At 49.6% G+C, this 19,601-nt stretch overlaps 1 protein-coding gene across 2 annotated transcripts in view; it reads right to left on the reverse strand.

Annotated features, from left to right (window-relative positions):
• Positions 1-9,814: 9,814 nt before the first annotated feature.
• Positions 9,815-19,601, reverse strand: part of LOC121551687 (synaptotagmin-17) — a 59,781-nt gene continuing 49,994 nt past the window's right edge. For both annotated transcript variants that reach the window (XM_041864403.2, XM_041864402.2), the window contains one exon: positions 9,815-10,365. In XM_041864403.2, coding sequence (XP_041720337.2) covers positions 10,169-10,365 — 197 coding nt within the window. In that variant the 3' untranslated portion in view covers positions 9,815-10,168. The remainder of the gene's footprint in view (positions 10,366-19,601) is intronic.

The following is a 19,601-nucleotide window of genomic DNA, read 5'->3' on the forward strand; positions in this document are numbered from 1 at the left end:
CCATCCCTCCTTCCTTCCCTCCTTCCTTCCCTCCTTCCCTCCATCCCTCCCTCCATCCCTCCTTCCTTCCCTCCATCCTTTCTTCCATCCCTCCCTCCTTCCCTCCATCCCTCCTTCCTTCCCTCCTTCCCTCCATCCCTCCCTCCATCCATCCATCCTTTCTTCCATCCCTCCCTCCTTCCCTCCATCCCTCCTTCCTTCCCTCCTTCCCTCCATCCCTCCTTCCTTCCCTCCTTCCCTCCATCCCTCCTTCCTTCCCTCCTTCCCTCCATCCCTCCTTCCTTCCCTCCTTCCCTCCATCCCTCCTTCCTTCCCTCCATCCCTCCTTCCTTCCCTCCTTCCTTCCCTCCTTCCCTCCATCCCTCCCTCCTTCCTTCCCTCCATCCTTTCTTCCATCCCTCCCTCCTTCCCTCCATCCCTCCTTCCTTCCCTCCTTCCCTCCATCCCTCCCTCCATCCCTCCTTCCTTCCCTCCTTCCTTCCTTCCCTCCTTCCCTCCATCCCTCCCTCCATCCCTCCTTCCTTCCCTCCATCCTTTCTTCCATCCCTCCCTCCTTCCCTCCTTCCCTCCTTCCTTCCCTCCTTCCCTCCATCCCTCCTTCCTTCCCTCCATCGCTCCTTTACTGTTCTCTTCATAGAGTAGGTACAGTGGGGCAAAAAAGTATTTAGTCAGCCACCAATTGTGCAAGTTCTCCCACTTAAAAAGATGAGAGAGGCCTGTAATTTTCATCATAGGTACACGTCAACTATGACAGACAAATTGAGAAAAAAAAATCCAGAAAATCCCATTGTAGGATTTTTAATGAATTTATTTGCAAATTATGGTGGAAAATAAGTATTTGGTCACCTACAAACAAGCAAGATTTCTGGCTCTCACAGACCTGTAACTTCTTCTTTAAGAGGCTCCTCTGTCCTCCACTCGTTACCTGTATTAATGGCACCTGTTTGAACTTGTTATCAGTATAAAAGACACCTGTCCACAACCTCAAACAGTCACACTCCAAACTTCACAATGGCCAAGACCAAAGAGCTGTCAAAGGACACCAAAAACAAAATTGTAGACCTGCACCAGGCTGGGAAGACTGAATCTGCAACAGGTAAGCAGCTTGGTTTGAAGAAATCAACTGTGGGAGCAATTATTAGGAAATGGAAGACATACAAGACCACTGATAATCTCCCTCGATCTGGGGCTCCATGCAAGATCTCACCCCGTGGGGTCAAAAAGATCACAAGAACGGTGAGCAAAAATCCCAGAACCACACGGGGGGACCTAGTGAATGACCTGCTGAGAGCTGGGACCAAAGTAACAAAGCCAACCATCAGTAACACACTACGCCGCCAGGGACTCAAATCCTGCAGTGAGAGACGTGTCCCCCTGCTTAAGCCAGTACATGTCCAGGCCCGTCTGAAGTGCATTTGGATGATCCAGAAGAGGATTGGGAGAATGTCATATGGTCAGATGAAACCAAAATATAACTTTTTGGTAAAAACTCAACTCGTCATGTTTGGAGGACAAAGAATGCTGAGTTGCATCCAAAGAACACCATACCTACTGTGAAGCATGGGGTTGGAAACATCATGCTTTGGGGCTGTTTTTCTGCAAAGGGACCAGGACGACTGATCCGTGTAAAGGAAAGAATGAATGGGGCCATGTATCGTGAGATTTTGAGTGAAACCCTCCTTCCATCAGCAAGGGCATTGAAGATGAAACGTGGCTGGGTCTTTCAGCATGACAATGATCCCAAACACACCGCCCGGGCAACGAAGGAGTGGCTTCGTAAGAAGCATTTCAAGGTCCTGGAGTGGCCTAGCCAGTCTCCAGATCTCAACCCCATAGAAAATATTTGGAGGGAGTTGAAAGTCTGTGTTGCCCAGCGACAGCCCCCAAAACATCACTGCTCTAGAGGAGATCTGCATGGAGGAATGGGCCAAAATACCAGCAACAGTGTGTGAAAACCTTGTGAAGACTTACAGAAAACGTTTGACCTGTGTCATTGCCAACAAAGGGTATATAACAAAGTATTGAGAAACTTTTGTTATTGACCAAATACTTATTTTCCACCATCATATGCCAATAAATTCATAAAAAATCCTACAATGTGATTTTCTGGATTTTTTTTTCTATTTTTGTCTGTCATAGTTGACGTTTACCTATGATGAAAATTACAGGCCTCTCTCATCTTTTTAAGTGGGAGAACTTGCACAATTGGTGGCTGACTAAATACTTTTTTTCCCCACTGTATGTTGGAGAAGTTGGAGATGGAATAGTGTTCCATTTGGGAAGCGGCCGTTGCCTCAGCAGTCTGTTGCGTTCTCCTCCTCACCTCTTCACCCTGCATCCCTGTTACCACTAAGATACTTTGATGTTTTCTCAAGTCTCAAATGGAACCCTATTCCCTATGTAGGGCACTACTTTGTGCCAGAGCTCTATGTGGCTCAGGCCAACAGTAGTGTACTGTAAGGAGAATAGTGTGCTATTTGAGACAGTTTTTGTTGCTGTGTACGTGTGAATGTTTATATGTACTTGTAATGTAGTAAATGCAGGACCAGTTATCAAGATGTTGATCAATTCTTTAATACATTTAATTAAAAAAACAGACTGTGGTTGTTTTGTGTCTTGACTCTTGAGTCCCTTCTCCATCACACACGCAGCCTTAGCAACAACACATTTGGTAAATAGCCTTATACCAGGTAAAATATAGAACCACTAGGTAGTTACATAGGACTTAACACTGTTCTATTTTGCAAGTATTTACTAAAAAGACAAGAACACGCTGCTCTCGCCAGTACCACTTTAGTTTATTAAGCTAAGCAAATCCACTAAAAAGACAACAACACGCTGCTCTTGCCAGTACCACTTTAGTTCATTAAGCTAAGCAAGTCCACTAAAAAGACAACAACACGCTGCTCTTGCCAGTACCACTTTAGTTTATTAAGCTAATCAAATCCACTAAAAAGACAACAACACGCTGCTCTTGCCAGTACCACTTTAGTTCATTAAGCTAAGCAAGTCCACTAAAAAGACAACAACACGCTGCTCTTGCCAGTACCACTTTAGTTCATTAAGCTAAGCAAGTCCACTAAAAAGACAACAAAACGCTGCTCTTGCCAGTACCACTTTAGTTTATTAAGCTAAGCAAGTCCACTAAAAAGACAACAACACGCTGCTCTTGCCAGTACCACTTTAGTTTATTAAGCTAAGCAAATCCACTAAAAAAACAAGAACACGCTACTCTTGCCAGGACCACTTTAGTTTATTAAGCTAAGCAAGTCCACTAAAAAGACAAGAACACACTGCTCTTGCCAGTTCCACTTTAGTTTATTAAGCTAAGCAAATCCACTATAGAGTGAATGGGAAGCACAGCAAGTTAGATACCACACCACCGTATTTACTACACATGTAGTGGGTAAGAGGCAAGGAGTTTTTTTAAAAGTGTAGCGAGTTGTGTATGTGTGCGTCACAAAGTCCACCCTAAAAGACCCGTAGGGCTCTGTTGAAAAGTAGCGCACTACAAAGCAAATGGGTTGCCATTCGGGGAAGCAGCAGGCTATGTGTTGTCTTGTCTATTGTAAGAGGGGCAGTTTAGCCTGAGAGGTGGGTTGTCAGTACAGATCGACCAGTTAGTGACCTGGAAGGTGTGAGGCTGAGGGAGGGGGAGATTAAGGAGGTTTGAACCCAATCTGGCAACTCGACCTTCAGAAAATTCCCCCCAAACAAAACAGGGACAGAAAAAGTGTGTCTGTGTGTGTGTGAGTAGCCCTGTCTCAGCTGGTTCCCAGTATTCTCTCATCCAGGAGGGAATTCCTTAGCTCTGTGGCAGAGTGATATGTCACATCTCCCTGTGTGTGTGTGTGTGTGTGTGTGTGTGTGTCACGATCGTTCATGAACGAGAAGGACCAAGGCGCAGCGTGATATGCATTCATATTTATTAACGACTAAACACACGACAAAACAACAAACGAAACGTGAAGTCCAAGGTAGCATACACACAACATACCTTACACGGAACAAGATCCCACAACTAACTCGTGCCAAAAGGCTGCCTAAGTATGGTCCCCAATCAGAGACAACGAGCTACAGCTGCCTCTGATTGGGAACCACCCCGGCCAACATAGATCTACACATCATAGATTCTATAACAATGAACAAACACAACACGGAATATACACATCCTGACTCAACAAATAAACGTCCCTTGAGTCAGGGCGTGACAGTGTGTGTGTGTGTCAGTGTCCGTGCCCTTCCCCTCCTCCTCTAAGCATTGGCATTCCTCTCCAATCAAAACAACCGGAACGTCCACACACGCACACACACACACACACACACACGCACGCATGCACACACACACTCACACACACACACACACACACACACACACACACACGCATGCACACACACACACACGCATGCACTCACACACACACGCGCACACACACACACACACACACACACACACACACACACACACACACACACACACACACACACACACACACGCGCATGCACACACACACACAATATGGTCATGTTGTGTTTGACCCGTAGCTGTTAGTTCCATGAAGAGGTTAAGCTGACACCCCCCGCACACACACACAAACACACACACACACAGATTCATCATTGCACAACCATTTAGCTTTATTTGGTGTTTTATTGGATGCAAAACGACAACTTTGATATGGAAACATCACAAAGGTCTGGGAGTGGTGGAAGAGGTAATGTCTGGGAGTGGTGGAAGAGGTAATGTCTGGGAGTGGTGGAAGAGGTAATGTCTGGGAGTGGTGGAAGAGGTCATGTCTGGGAGTGGTGGAAGAGGTAATGTCTGGGAGTGGTGGAAGAGGTAATGTCTGGGAGTGGTGGAAGAGGTCATGTCTGGGAGTGGTGGAAGAGGTCATGTCTGGGAGTGGTGGAAGAGGTCATGTCTGGGAGTGGTGGATAGGTCTGGGAGTGGTGGAAGAGGTAAGTAAGCATGTGTATGTCTATGCATATGTATATCTTACTATTAACAAACATCCAATCTTTAAACATCCACTGTGCCAGGACATCCAGTACAGAGATATGTCAAACAGTTAACACAGGAAATATTGCTTTGGGTCAGACACAGCGACATTGTGACTATAATGACCAGGGGCTGTAAATATCAAGTCTCTCAAAGTAGAAGCGCTGATCTAGGGTCAGATCCCCTGTCCAAATAATCCTATTCATTGATATTTAAAAGGCTAAACTGATCTCAGATCAGCACTTCTACTGTGAGACGCTTGACACGTTAATACGGCCCCCAGATTTCCGTCTTCAACAACAAAGGACCAATTGCACTTGACAGCGATTGTACCACCAGAACATGTGTTTATACTCAATGAAACAGTACAAAACAGAGACCAAATATCATCAGTTCCACATGGCAGACCACTGACATACACACAGACCACAACACATCGTCTGTATCCCAAATAGCACCCTATTCCCAATATAGTGTACTGCTTTTGACCAGAGCCCACAGGGTACCCTTTATAGGGAATAGGGTGCTATTTGGGACATAACTGTAATAAACCCTAGTGAGTTAGACAGGAAGGAGCTAAAACCATGACATTACACTGATGCAGGGTCTTTAAAGGGAAAACGCTGGTCACACAGGAAAGGCCTTCAAACAGGTGCATCGTGGGAGATGTAGGCTAAATGCAGGAAGGGAGTGTAGTTTAGCTGGACTCCTAGTTGTTCCAGGTTGAACTTGCCCTTAGGCATAGTTCTAGGATCAGTTTCCCCTCCCCCAAATCCTGACCTTTACCATTAGGAGAGCAAACACACGCTGACCTTAACTCAGTGTCTAATGACAACGTCAAGTCTACTTTGTCAAGCAGTACGACTCTTCCTTTTGACAAAGTTTGCTATTGCGTTAGTCAGCACCTCGAGCAGCGTTTACCAGCTCAGCTCCTGTAGGAACAACCCCACCCCACCCCAACCCTGCTATAGTTAATGTCCATAGGTAGAGCTGTAGGTGAAGTCCCTTAGTGCCGTGACCAGCGATGTACAGTTGATCCGTACCACATCTCTAAAGACACACAAGAGTAGCTTTTCACAAAGAGCTAGACCAATGAGGACGACACGGTGCATGCATGCCAAATGGCACCCTATTCCTTATATAGTAGTGCACTACTTTTGACAGGGGGGTCACTCTATAGTGCACTACTTTTGACAGGGGGTCCCTATAGAGCCCTACGTGCAATTGTGTACTACACAGGCAATAGGGTGGCATTTGGGATGCATCCTGTGTTTATAGTGACCGAGCTCAATGAAATTACTACTTATTTGGTCCTAGAATTTAAAGCTGTGAAACTTTGAGAGAGAGAAAAAAACGGTGTTTAAAAACCTGTTCTGAAAGTTTGACGACACACAATCAGTTCTTCTAGTTTGACTATTCTCTTTCGTTTTGTACAATACCTAACTACGTTATCTAACTGCGTTATCTAACTACGTTTACGTCGATTTGTTCAATTTTCGTTTTCCTTAACAGCAGAAAAGGCCATAAATATATACACAGAAAAACTATTCTGAGATAAATATATATATATAATATATATGCATCAATTTTACAGAAAATAAATAAATAAATAAATAATTATATTCACTGGCACAGTATATTTAGTATTTATCACCACTTGTAATATAATCTTCACTGTAAAGCTAAACCAGGCTTGATAGAGTATTGGACAGAAACATAAAGAATGTGTCCCAAATGGCACCCTGTTCCCTGTATGGTGCACTACTTTAGACCTATGCAGGTAAACCTATGGGGCTCTGATCAAAAGCACTGCGCTACATAGGGAATAGAGTGCCATTTGGAATGCAGACGTTACATTGATTCTGCAGGTGAAAACAGTAGAGACTTGGTAACACAGAAAGGCTAGAGGGGACACTGATAGATACTGCACCGGCTGGTACTGCACCGGCTGGTACTGCACCGGCTGGTACTGCACCGGCTGGTACTGCACCGGCTGGTACTGCACCGGCTGGTACTGCACCGGCTGGTACTGCACCGGCTGGTACTGCACCGGCTGGTACTGCACCGGCTGCCATACCAGTACAAACCTCTAGGGGCACTGCTGTAATACAGGTTTGTTTATCGCTTTCATCCTACTGACTATTAATGAGTTGAACTCAATGAACTCGAGCAAGAGAAAATCTTGTAACCAATTGACGCATTAAATATATCAATTGATCAATGACTTATGTTGACCAGGAAGTAGTTTCTTCTTGAGCTGTGTGTGTTTCCTATAAGCCTGGCAAGAGAACAAATGAAAACCAATAGCCATTGTGGCCCTCAAGGACAGGAGTTATGCAGTAGAGTACAGTACTGTAGAGTACAGTAGAGTAGAGTGTGTGTGTGTGTGTGTGTGTGTGTGTGTGTGTGTGTGCGTGCGTGTCTGATTGTCTCCAACTAGAACCACAGCAGAAACAGCGGCGATATTTCCACCATAGACTTGGATTGACAGCTCTAGCTCCACAAAGCCAGTTGTAGCATGGGCAGAGCCTAGGACATTCACCATTTTAAAGTAGTCAACTGGCTGGGACTTGCTATGGGTTAGGAAAGGATTACAGAATTCCATCCAGGTCAGCAGGACTGATCAGCCAATTAATTATACTCCTTAGCAAACATTCCACAACTGCAGGGGACAGTAAAACACCAACCTTGGCTTTATACCTGTTCAGACAACACCCTCCAGGGGACAGTAAAACACCAACCTTGGCTTTATACCTGTTCAGACAACACCCTCCAGGGGACAGTATATCACCAACCTTGGCTTTATACCTGTTCAGACAACACCCTCCAGGGGACAGTATATCACCAACCTTGGCTTTATGCCTGTTCATTAAACACCCTCCAGGGGACAGTATATCACCAACCTTGGCTTTATGCCTGCTCAGACAACACCCTCCAGGGGACAGTATGCACCCTTTCAGTTTGTTCACTGACTCATAGAAGTAGTAGTAGAATAAACTACTCTAAAATGGAGCAAGCCCTCTATGGCGATGCCCATGCTGTCACAGAAGCCATTGTGTCACAGATGTGAGGATGAGCCCTCTATCCAACTCTATGATTTCCACAGAGAATAAAGTTTGAATCCCCCTCCAACTGCTTCAAACCACTGATTATCAGCAACCGTTAGTTAGTTAACCACTTCAGAGAACATACACTTTTTTATCAGTTAATGGCTGTATCCCAAATCAAAATAGCACCCTATTACCTAAATAGTGCACTACCTTTGACCAGGGCACAGTAGTGCACTGTGTAGGGAATAGGGTGCCATTTTGGACGCACACAATGTGTTGAACATTGTAAAGAGTAGAGGCATGGTTTCAACCTAGGGAGTCAGTCCACTGTACCTGTGTTAGCGCCAGTCTGTAAGCACTGAGACACTACGACCATGCTAGCACCACAGGCACCTGGAAACCCAATACAGCTGAGTTAGGGCACCTGGTAACCCAATACAGCTGGGTTAGGGCACCTGGTAAACCAATCCAGCTGGGTTAGAGCACCTGGTAAACCAATCCAGCTGGGTTAGAGCACCTGGTAACCCAATACAGCTGGGTTAGGGCACCTGGTAACCCAATACAGCTGGGTTAGGGCACCTGGTAACCCAATACAGCTGGGTTAGGCACCTGGTAACCCAATACAGCTGAGTTAGGGCTTAGGAAACTATTTTTATACAGGCCCATGATGGACCATGCCAAGTAGTGGGCACCTGGTAACCCAGTGTTCCAGTCAGTCAGTCAGTGAAGGGGGCACCTGGTAACCCAGTCAGTGTAGCAGGGCACCTGGTAACCCAGTCAGTGTAGCAGGGCACCTGGTAACCCAGTCAGTGTAGCAGGGCACCTGGTAACCCAGTGTTCCAGTCAGCAGCAGAAAGCCAGGTATGATGATGATAAGGGGATTGTTCTCCTCTCCCGTCTGATCGTATCAATGTGAAAAATTTGTAGCCCAGAGGGCAACTTTCCAGGGATAGTCTGTCTGTCTATTAACTATGTAGTGGATTACTTTTGACTGGGGCCCATAGGGAGGAGGGGCCCATAGGACTCTGGTCAAATGTAGTGCACTAAATAGGGAATAGGGTGCCATCTGGTCACACTGCTAGGAGGCTAGGAGGTCAGTCAGGAAGGTGAGGGGGAAGAGAGGCAGCCATTTTGGAGAGCTGAAGATGGATCATCTTGTTGGCAGGGCCTGATTGATGCAGGGGCTTACAGGGGCTGAAGCCCCGGGGCCCAAGCCCGTAGGGGGCCCTTGAGGCTGGGAAAATGGAAATGTATATATATTATTTTCTTTTTTACTGCAACCGCCAACCATTTTTACAGTTAAATGATGTCTTTACTTTTAGGCTCACAAAAAAATGTTGTGCAATATCTAAGCCCCGGCCTATGATTTCTTAATCCGGCCCTGCTTGTGGCCTTGACCTCTGTCTCCCCTTCTCTCTCTCCCTCTCTCTCTCTCTCTCTCTCTCTCTCTCTCTCGCTCTCTCTCTCCCTCTCTCTCCCTCGCTCTCTCTCTCTCCCTCTCTCTCTCTCTCGCTCTCTCTCTCCCTCTCTCTCTCTCTTCTCTCTCTCTTCTCTGTCTCTTCTCTGTCTCTTCTCTCTCTCTCTTCTCTCTCTCTCTCTCTCTTTTCTCTCTCTCTCTCTCTCTCTGTCTCTCTCTCTCTCTCTCTCTCTCTCTCTCTCTCTCTCTCTCTCTCTCTCTCTCTCTCTCTCTCTCTCTCTCTCTCTCTCTCTCTCTCCTCCCTCTTTGTCCCTCTCCCTTCTCTCTCTGTGTCCCTCTCTTTTCTCTCTCTGTGTCCCTGTCTCTTCTCTCGCTCTCTCTTTCTCTCTCTCTCTCTCTCTCTCTCTCTTGCATCCTCACATATTTTATACCAAAACGAAACCTCTAACCCCCTTTCCTCACCTCCTACCTCCCTGACATGAAACCCCCGACCTCTAACCCCTAACCCCCTTTCATCTTCCTCTTTCCTACTGTGCACCTCAACACTTTGAGCTTATACCTCTCCTGCTGACCTCTGACCCCTAACCTCTAACCCCCTTTCATCTTCCTCTTTCCTACTGTGTACCTCAACACTTTGATCTTATACCTCTCCTCCTGACCTCTGACCCCTAACCCCTGACCCATGACCCCTCTCCAGCTCCATCATGTGACCTCCAGCGAGGCGGGGGAGACGCGGTCGCACTCTGCCCGTGAGCGCAGGCTGTGCCACTGTTCCACCGGAGTTCTCTGACTGGCCAACAGGTGGCGCCAGTGGGAGGTCTCAGGGGGACCCGTGGAGAACTGGCCAATCACGATCCTCCCCACAAAATCATTACTGCTCTTCATGTTGTGGCCGTACACTTGATGGCGGGAGGAGGGAGGAGAGAGGGGGGAGACAAGGGGAGAGAGGGGGAGAGAGGAGAGGGGAGAGGTGTTGGTTAGTTGCATATACAGTTTGAAAAATCCTGTTGTATGTGTTCTAGTGAAAAACAGAGAGTGTTGACAAGACATTAGATATTATACTGCTACGTCTCATCATGATGTGCAAATAGTTAAAGTACAAAAAGGAAAATTAATAAACATAAATATGGGTTGTATTTACAATGGTGTTTGTTCTTCACTGTTTGCCCTTTTCTTGTGGCAACAGGTCACAAATCTTGCTGCTGTGATGGCACACTGTGGTATTTCACCCAATAGATATGGGAGTTTATCCAAATTGTTTTCAAATTCTTTGTGGGTCTGTGTAATCTGAGGGAAGTATGTGTCTCTAATATGGTCATACATTTGGCAGGAGGTTAGGAAGTGCAGCTCAGTTTCCACCTCATTTTGTGGGCAGTGTGCACATAGCCTGTCTTCTCTTGAGAGCCAGGTCTGCCGACGGTGGCCTTTCTCAATAGCAAGGCTATGCTCACTGAGTCTGCACATAGTCATTAGCTTTCCATAATTTTGGGTCAGTCACAGTGGTCAGGTATTCTGCCGATGTGTACTCTCTGTTTGGGGCCAAATAGCATTCTAGTTTGCTCTGTTTTTTTGTTAATTCTTTCCAATGTGTCAAGTAATTATCTTTTTGTTTTCTCATGATTTGGTTGGGTCTAATGGTGTTGCTGTCCTGGGGCTCTGTGGGGTCTGTTTGTGTTTGTGAACAGAGCCCCAGGACCAGCTTGCTTAGGGGACACTTCTCCAGGTTCATCTCTCTGTAGGTGATGGCTTATTATTATTATTAATTATTTTTAATTGAATATTTAAAACATACAATATACTTGCAGTGAAGCCGCTCAACAACTACATCATATTGGTAATCTAACAGACTCCCATCCAGAGCGACACACAGAAAGTAACCAGAGTCAACACCCTGCTCAAGGGCACGTTGACAGATCTCCCACAAGGTCAAAAACGGGGAACTGAACCAGCGATCCATCAGCCACCGGCCCAAGCTACCAACCGCCATGCCACCAGCCCTCCAAGATCCTGGGACCATAGTCACCAAGAAAACAATTGGTAACACATTACGCCGTGAATCACTGAAATCCTGCAGCGCACGCAAGGTCCCCCTGCTCAAGAAAGCACATATACAGGGCCGTCTGAAGTTTGTCAATGAACATCTGTATGATTCAGAGGAGGAATGCTGCCTATGACCCCAAGAACACAATCCCCACCGTCAAACATAGAGGTGGAAACATTATGCTTTCGGGGTGTTTTTCTGCTAAGGGGACAGGACAACTTCACCGCATCAAAGGGACGATGGACGGGGCCATGTACCGTCAAATCTTGGGTGAGAACCTCCTTCCCTCAGCCAGGGCATTGAAAATGGGTCGTGGATGGGTATTCCAGCATGACAATGACCCAAAACACACGGCCAAGGCAACAAAGGAGTGGCTCAAGAAGAAGCACATTAAAGTCCTGGAGTGGCCTAGCCAGTCTCCAGCCCTTAATCCCATAGAAAATCTGTGCAGGGAGCTGAAGGTTCGAGTTGCCAAACGTCAGCCTCGAAACCTTAATGACTTGAAGAAGATCTGCAAAGAGGAGTGGAACAAAATCCCTCCTGAGATGTGTGCAAACCTGGTGGCCAACTACAAGAAATGTCTGACCTCTGTGATTGCCAATAAGGGTTTTGCCACCAAGTACTAAGTCATGTTTTGCAGAGGGGTCAAATACTTATTTCCCTCATTAAAATGCAAATCAATTTATAACATTTTTGAAATGCCTTTTTCTGGATTTTTTTGTTGTTATTCTGTCTCTTACTGTTCAAATAAACCTACCATTAAAATTATAGACTGATCATGTCTTTGTCAGTGGGCAAACGTACAAAATCAGCAGGGGATCAAATACTTTTTCCTGTTCTGAAAGGCCCCAGAGTCTGCAACACCACTAAGCAAGGGGCACCACCAAGCAAGTGGCACCATGAAGACCAAGGAGCTCTCCAAACAGGTCAGGGACAAAGTTGTGGATAAGTACAGATCAGGGTTGGGTTATAAAAAAATATCAGAAACTTTGAACATCCCACGGAGCACCAATAAATCCATTATTAAAAAATGGAAAGAATATGGCACCACAACAAACCTGCCAAGAGAGGGCCGCCCACAAAAACGCACAGACCAGGCAAGGAGGGCATTAATCAGAGAGGCAACAAAGAGACCAAAGATAACCCTGAAGGAGCTGCAAAGCTCCACAGCGGAGATTGGAGTATATGTCCATAGGACCACTTTAAGCCGTACACTCCACAGAGCTGGGCTTTACGGAAGAGTGGCAAGAAAAAAGCCATTGCTTAAAGAAAAAAATAAGCAAACACGTTTGGTGTTCGCCAAAAGGCATGTGGGAGACTCCCCAAACATATGGAAGAAGGTACTCTGGTCAGATGAGACTAAAATTGAGCTTTTTGGCCATCAAGGAAAACGCTATGTCTGGCGCAAACCCAACACCTCTCATCACCCCGAGAACACTATCCCCACACTGAAGCATGGTGGTGGCAGCATCATGCTGTGGGGATGTTTTTCATCCTGGTCAGAATTGAAGGAATGATGGATGGCGCTAAATACAGGGAAATTATTGAGGGAAACCTGTTTCAGTCTTCCAAAGATTTGAGACTGGGACGGAGGTTCACCTTTCAGCAGGACAATGACCCTAAGCATACTGCTAAAGCAACACTCGAGTGGTTTAAGGGGAAACATTTAAATGTATTGGAATGGCCTAGTCAAAGCCCAGACCTCAATCCAATTGAGAATCTGTGGTATGACTTAAAGATTGCTGTACACCAGCGGAACCCATCCAACTTGAAGGAGCTGGAGCAATTTTGCTTTGAAGAATGGGCAAAAATCCCAGTGGCTAGATGTGCCAAGCTTATAGAGACATACCCCAAGAGACTTGCAGCTGTAATTGCTGCAAAAGGTGCCTCTACAAAGTATTGACTTTGGGGGGTGAATAGTTATGCACGCTCAAGGTTTCAGTTTTTTTGTCTTATTTCTTGTTTGTTTCACAATAATAATTATTTTGCATCTTCAAAGTGGTAGGCATGTTGTGTAAATCAAATGATACAAACCCCCCCCAAAAATCAATTTTAATTCCAGGTTGTAAGGCAACAAAATTGGAAAAATGCCAAGGGGGCGTGAATACTTTCGCAAGCCACTGTAACGTATGCCATTTAGCAGACACTTTTATCCAAAGTGACTTACAGTCATGCGTGCATACATTTTACGTACTGTAGAGGGCAACCAGTGGGTCCATCTCCTCTATATCATGTTTGTTGTAGGATAAAAATGTCTGTATTTCTGATTTCTCTGGTGAACACACCCACACACAGACACAAACACCACGTCCAGGGGTGAGAGAGAGTGCCAGGCCCTCGGGGCAGACGGCATAGGGCGTGCTGTTGCTAGGTAACAAGGTTTATCCCCGTGGAGGCAAACCAAGGTCCCCTTCACCTTGAGGTCCTCTCCTTGTGTGAATCCCAAATTGCACTCTTTTCCCAAAAGTGTGCACTTGCATACTTACTGTCATGGATTTAAAGGCATTGGATGGGTGTAATCATTGGCTGGAGGGAGTTTCCACCATTTTGCTTGCACGTGTCCTGTGTTTTGTTTGTCACATAAGTGCAGTTGAAGGACAGGAGGACAGGAGGAGAGGACAGGAAGAGAGGACAGGAGGAGAGGACAGGAGGAGAGGACAGGAGGAGTGGACAGGAGGAAAGAACAGGAGGAGAGAACAGGAGGAGAGGACAGGAGGACAGGAGGAGAGAACAGAACAGGAGGTGAAAACAGGAGGAGAGAACAGGAGGAGAGGACAGGAGGAAAGAACAGAAGGAGAGGACAGGAGGAAAGAACAGGAGGAGAGGACAGGAGGAAAGAACAGGAGGAGAGAACAGGAGGACAGGAGGAGAGAACAGAACAGGAGGTGAAAACAGGAGGAGAGAACAGGAGGAGAGGACAGGAGGAAAGAACAGGAGGAGAGGACAGGAGGAAAGAACAGGAGGAGAGGACAGGAGGAAAGAACAGGAGGAGAGAACAGGAGGAAAGAACAGGAGGAGAGAACAGGAGGACAGGAGGAGAGGACAGGAGGAGAGAACAGGAGGTGGATCTAGACTATTGAGACACCGCGACCGCATTCCGCTTCCAAACACACCTGAGTTCCTGTCTGAGTCACCAGCTATCAAACATAAATGAGACCTGCTACACAACAAACTGAGAGGGAGGGAGGGAGGAACTCCGGGTGCAGAGCACAGTAAAAAGAACGACCCAGGGAACATATTCAGCTCCGCAAAAACCTAACATAAGTCTCTCTCTCTCCCCCTAACTCTTTGTTTATGTTGTGTAACTATAAAACCCAGCATGACACAGGGAATCAGGGTAAATAAATAAAGGAAATAATCAGTCATGAATCATCAACTCTCTGTGAGGACTTGTTTTACACACAACATCCTCCTACTACCTCTCCTTTCCTTCTGCCTTGTGTCACGATTGTCGGATACAGAGGACCAAGGCGCAGCGTGGAAGGCGAACATACTTTTATTTAATGATGATCACACGAACAAAACAACAAAACGATACGTGACGCCCTCGGTTCAAACACAAACCTACACTGGAACAAGATCCCACAAACACTGTGGGAAACAGGCTACCTAAGTATGGTTCCCAATCAGAGACAACAAGCAACAGCTGATGCACGTTGCCTCTGATTGAGAACCACACTGGCCAACCTAGAAACGAAAGAGCTAGATACAAACAAAGAAAACTCACACCCTGGCTCAACATACAAGAGTCCCCAGAGCCAGGGCGTGACAGTACCCCCCCCCCAAAGGCGCGGACTCCGACCGTGCCAACCAAACACCACAGGGGAGGGACTGGGTGGGCACTCTGCCTCGGCGGTGGATCCGGCTCCGGGCATGATCCCCACTCCCTCTCTAACCCCCCAAAGTACCCCTGGTCCGGTCTGGCCCTGCTGGCCGGAGCTGGACTGAACACTGGTGGAGCGGATTGCTCTAGCTCCGGAGTGGAGCAGCTGACCGGTGCCGGACCAGGCACCGGTGGAACAGGCACGGGCTGTGCCGGACTGACGACGCACACCACTGGCTTGGTGCGGGGAGCAGGAACGGGCCGGACCGGGCTGACGAAGCGCACCACTGGCTTGGTGTGGGGAGCAGGAACGGGCCGGACCGGGCTGACGAAGCGCACCACTGGCTTGGTGTGGGGAGCAGGAACGGGCCGGACCGGGCTGACGAAGCGCACCACTGGCTTGGTGCGGGGAGCAGGAACGGGCTGGACCGGGCTGGCAGCGCACCACTGGCTTGGTGCGGGAGCAGGAACGGGCCGGGCCGGGCTGACGAAGCGCACCACTGACTTGGTGTGGGGAGCAGGAGCGGGCTGGACCGGGCTGACGAAGCGCACCACTGACTTGGTGCGGGGAGCAGGAGCGGGCCGGGCCGGGCTGGCGACGTGCACCACAGGCTTGGTGCGGGGAGCAGGAATGGGCCAGACCGGGCTGACGGAGCGCACCACAGGCTTGGTGCGGGGAGCAGGAATGGGCCGGACCGGGCTGGCGACGCGCACCACAGGCTCGGTGCGGGGAGCAGGAACGGGCCGAACCGTACTGGGAACACACACCACTGGCCCTACATGGGGATCAGGAACGGACCGGACTGGCAACACACCCCAGTACCTCTCGCCGTGCCTCTACATCCTCCTTCCCCCTGGTGACCAGTGACTCCCGTAACCTGGCGGCCTCCTGCTGCCCCGTCGTCCACGGCGTGAGCCCCCCCCTAAAAAATGTCTGGGCGTCTCTCCTCCCCGTGGGCCAGGCCTCCATAGCTCTCGCCAGACTTTCGCTCCTCTGCTTCCAAGTCCAGCCTCTCTCCTCCTCACGCGGCTTGACCCAGTCGAGGTGGATATCCGCTAGAGATACCTCTGGCGTTGGCTGCTTGACCCAGTCGAGGTGGATATCTGCTAGAGTTACCTCTGGCGATGGCTCCTGGACACGCTGCTTGGTCCAGTTTTGGTGGGATCTTCTGTCACGATCGTCGGATACAGAGGACCAAGGCGCAGCGTGGAAGGCGAACATACTTTTATTTAATGATGATGATCACACGAACAAAACGATACGTGACGTCCTCGGTTCAAACACAAACCTACACTGGAACAAGATCCCACAAACACTGTGGGAAACAGGCTACCTAAGTATGGTTCCCAATCAGAGACAACAAGCAACAGCTGATACACGTTGCCTCTGATTGAGAACCACACTGGCCAACCTAGAAACGAAAGAGCTAGATACAAACAAAGAAAACTCACACCCTGGCTCAACATACAAGAGTCCCCAGAGCCAGGGCGTGACACCTTGTGTGTGTGTGTGTGTGTGTGTGTGTGTGTGTGTGTGTGTGTGTGTGTTTGTGTGTATGCAGAGGTGTCATGCCAATAATAATAATTTTGTTGTTTCATTTTGTTGTAGTTGTTTCTCTGTAATACAACTAGCCACCTGACAATTGTATGAAGTTGTCTTTAGCTAGCCCAGATAGGTTCCCAATCTCCCAACCTCATAACTAGCTACCAAGAAGCCATTTCAGGCTATCAATCAAGTCAGAGTAGCTAGCTTGTCTAACTATCTTATCTGGCATGCCTGCTGGTAAGGTTGGTAGACTTTAGAAAAGCAAACAACAACTAAATGTGCTGAATAAGACTCACATTACTTTCAATCTTTTACCCAGTCAGGAGGATAAAGAGAGCGTGTGTTTGCGTGTGTGTGTGTGTGTGTCCTCCAAACTCCCACTCCTTCTACCTAGACACAATAAATAACCCATCTCCTGCTACAGCTTTCAACACTGCTCTCTTAATGAGTCCCAAATGGCACCCTATTCCCTACATAGTGGACTATATTTGGGCCCTTCATCATCATCATCATCATCATCCACATGGATAGTAAATGAATAGTGTGTGTGTGTGTGTTATGTCTGGTCTCCTTCACACCCTCCTTCATCCATGACAGAGGTCTACATTTACCCAGAACAGGACAATGAAGATCCAGTAAGGGAGGGAGGGAGGGAGGGAGGGAGGGAGGGAGGAGGGAGGAGGGAGGGAAGGAAGGGAGGGAGGGAGGAAGGGAGGGAGGGAGGGAGGGAGGGAGGAGGAGGGAGGGAGGGAGGAGGGAAGGGAAGGGAGGGAGGGAGGGAGGGAGGAGGGAGGGAGGGAGGGAGGGAGGGAGGAGGGAGGGAGGGAGGGAGGGAGGGAGGGAGGGAGGGAGGGATGGGTGGGTGGAGGGATGGGTGGAGTGAGAGGGAGTGGAGAGGAGAAGAGAGGGAGGGAGAGAGAAGGAGGGGAGAGGAGAGTAGATGATGGAGGGAGGGAGGGAGGGAGGGAGGGAGGGGTGGAGGGAGGGAGGGATGGGTGGAGGGATGGGTGGAGTGAGAGGAGGGGAGAGGAGAAGAGAGGGAGGAGAGAGAAGGAGGGAGAGGAGAGTAGATGATAGAGGGAGGGAGGGAGGGAGGAAGGGAGGGAGGGAGGGAGGGAGGGAGGGAGGGAGGGAGGGAGGGAGGGAGGGAGGGAGGGAGGAGGGGAAGGAAGGGAGGAGGGAGGGAGGGAGGGAGGGAGGAGGGAGGGAGGGAGGGAGGGAGGGAGGGAGGGAGGGAGGGAGGGAGGGAGGGAGGGATGGGTGGAGTGAGAGGAGGGGAGAGGAGAAGAGAGGGAGGGAGAGAGAAGGAGGGGAGAGGAGAGTAGATGATAGGGAGGGAGGGAGGGGAGGGAGGGAGGGAGGGAGGGAGGGAGGGAGGGAGGGAGGGAGGGAGGGAGGGAGGGAGGGAGGGAGGGAGGGAGGGAGGGAGGGAGGGATGGGTGGAGTGAGAGGAGGGATGGGTGGAGTGAGAGGAGGGAGAGGAGAAGAGAGGGAGGGAGAGAGAAGGAGGGGAGAGGAGAGTAGATGTTAAAGGGAGGGAGGGAGGGAGGGAGGGAGGGAGGGAGGGAGGGAGGGAGGGAGGGAGGGAGGGAGGGAGGGAGGGAGGGAGGGAGGGAGGGAGGGAGGAGGGAGGGAGGGAGGGATGGGTGGAGGGAGGGAGGGATGGGTGGAGTGAGAGGAGGGATGGGTGGAGTGAGAGGAGGGGAGAGGAGAGAGAGAGGGAGGGAGAGAGAGGGAGGGGAGAGGAGAGTAGATGATAGAGGGAGGGAGGGAGGGAGGGAGGGAGGGAGGGAGGGAGGGAGGGAGGGAGGGAGGGAGGGATGGGTGGAGGGAGGGAGGGAGGGAGGGAGGGGTGGAGGGAGGGAGGGATGGGTGGAGGGATGGGTGGAGTGAGAGGAGGGAGAGGAGAAGAGAGGGAGGGAGAGAGAAGGAGGGAGAGGGAGAGTAGATGATAGAGGGAGGGAGGGAGGGAGGGAGGGAGGGAGGGAGGGAGGGAGGGAGGGAGGAGGGAGGGAGGGAGGGAGGGAGGGAGGGAGGGAGGGAGGGATGGAGGAGGGAGGGAGGGAGGGAGGGGTGGAGTGAGAGGAGGGGAGAGGAGAAGAGAGGGAGGGAGAGAGAAGGAGGGGAGAGGAGAGTAGATGATAGAGGGAGGGGGGGGGAGGGAGGGAGGGAGGGAGGGAGGGAGGGAGGGAGGGAGGGAGGGAGGGAGGGAGGGAGGGAGGGAGGGAGGGAGGGAGGGAGGGATGGGTGGAGTGAGAGGAGGGGAGAGGAGAAGAGAGGGAGGGAGAGAGAAGGAGGGAGAGGAGAGTAGATGATAGAGGGAGGGAGGGAGGGAGGGAGGGAGAAGAGGAGAGAGGGAGGGAGAGGAGGGAGGGAGGGATGAAGTGAGAGAAGAGGAGAGGAGAAGAGAGGGAGGGAGAGAGAAGGAGGGGAGAGGAGAGTAGATGATAGGGAGGAGGAGAGGGAGGGAGGGAGGGAGGGAGGGAGGGAGGGAGGAGGGAGGAGGAGGGAGGGAGGGACGGATGGAGAAGAGGAGAGAGGGAGGGAGAGGAGGGAGGGAGGGATGAAGTGAGAGAAGAGGAGAGGAGAAGAGAGGGAGGGAGAGAGAAGGAGGGGAGAGGAGAGTAGATGATAGAGGGAGGGAGGGAGGGAGGGAGGGAGGGAGGGAGGGAGGGAGGGAGGGAGGGAGGGAGGGAGGGAGGAGGGAGGGAGGGAGGGACGGATG

The sequence above is a fragment of the Coregonus clupeaformis genome, chromosome 35 (genome assembly GCF_020615455.1).
Source record: "Coregonus clupeaformis isolate EN_2021a chromosome 35, ASM2061545v1, whole genome shotgun sequence".
NCBI lineage: Eukaryota > Metazoa > Chordata > Actinopteri > Salmoniformes > Salmonidae > Coregonus > Coregonus clupeaformis.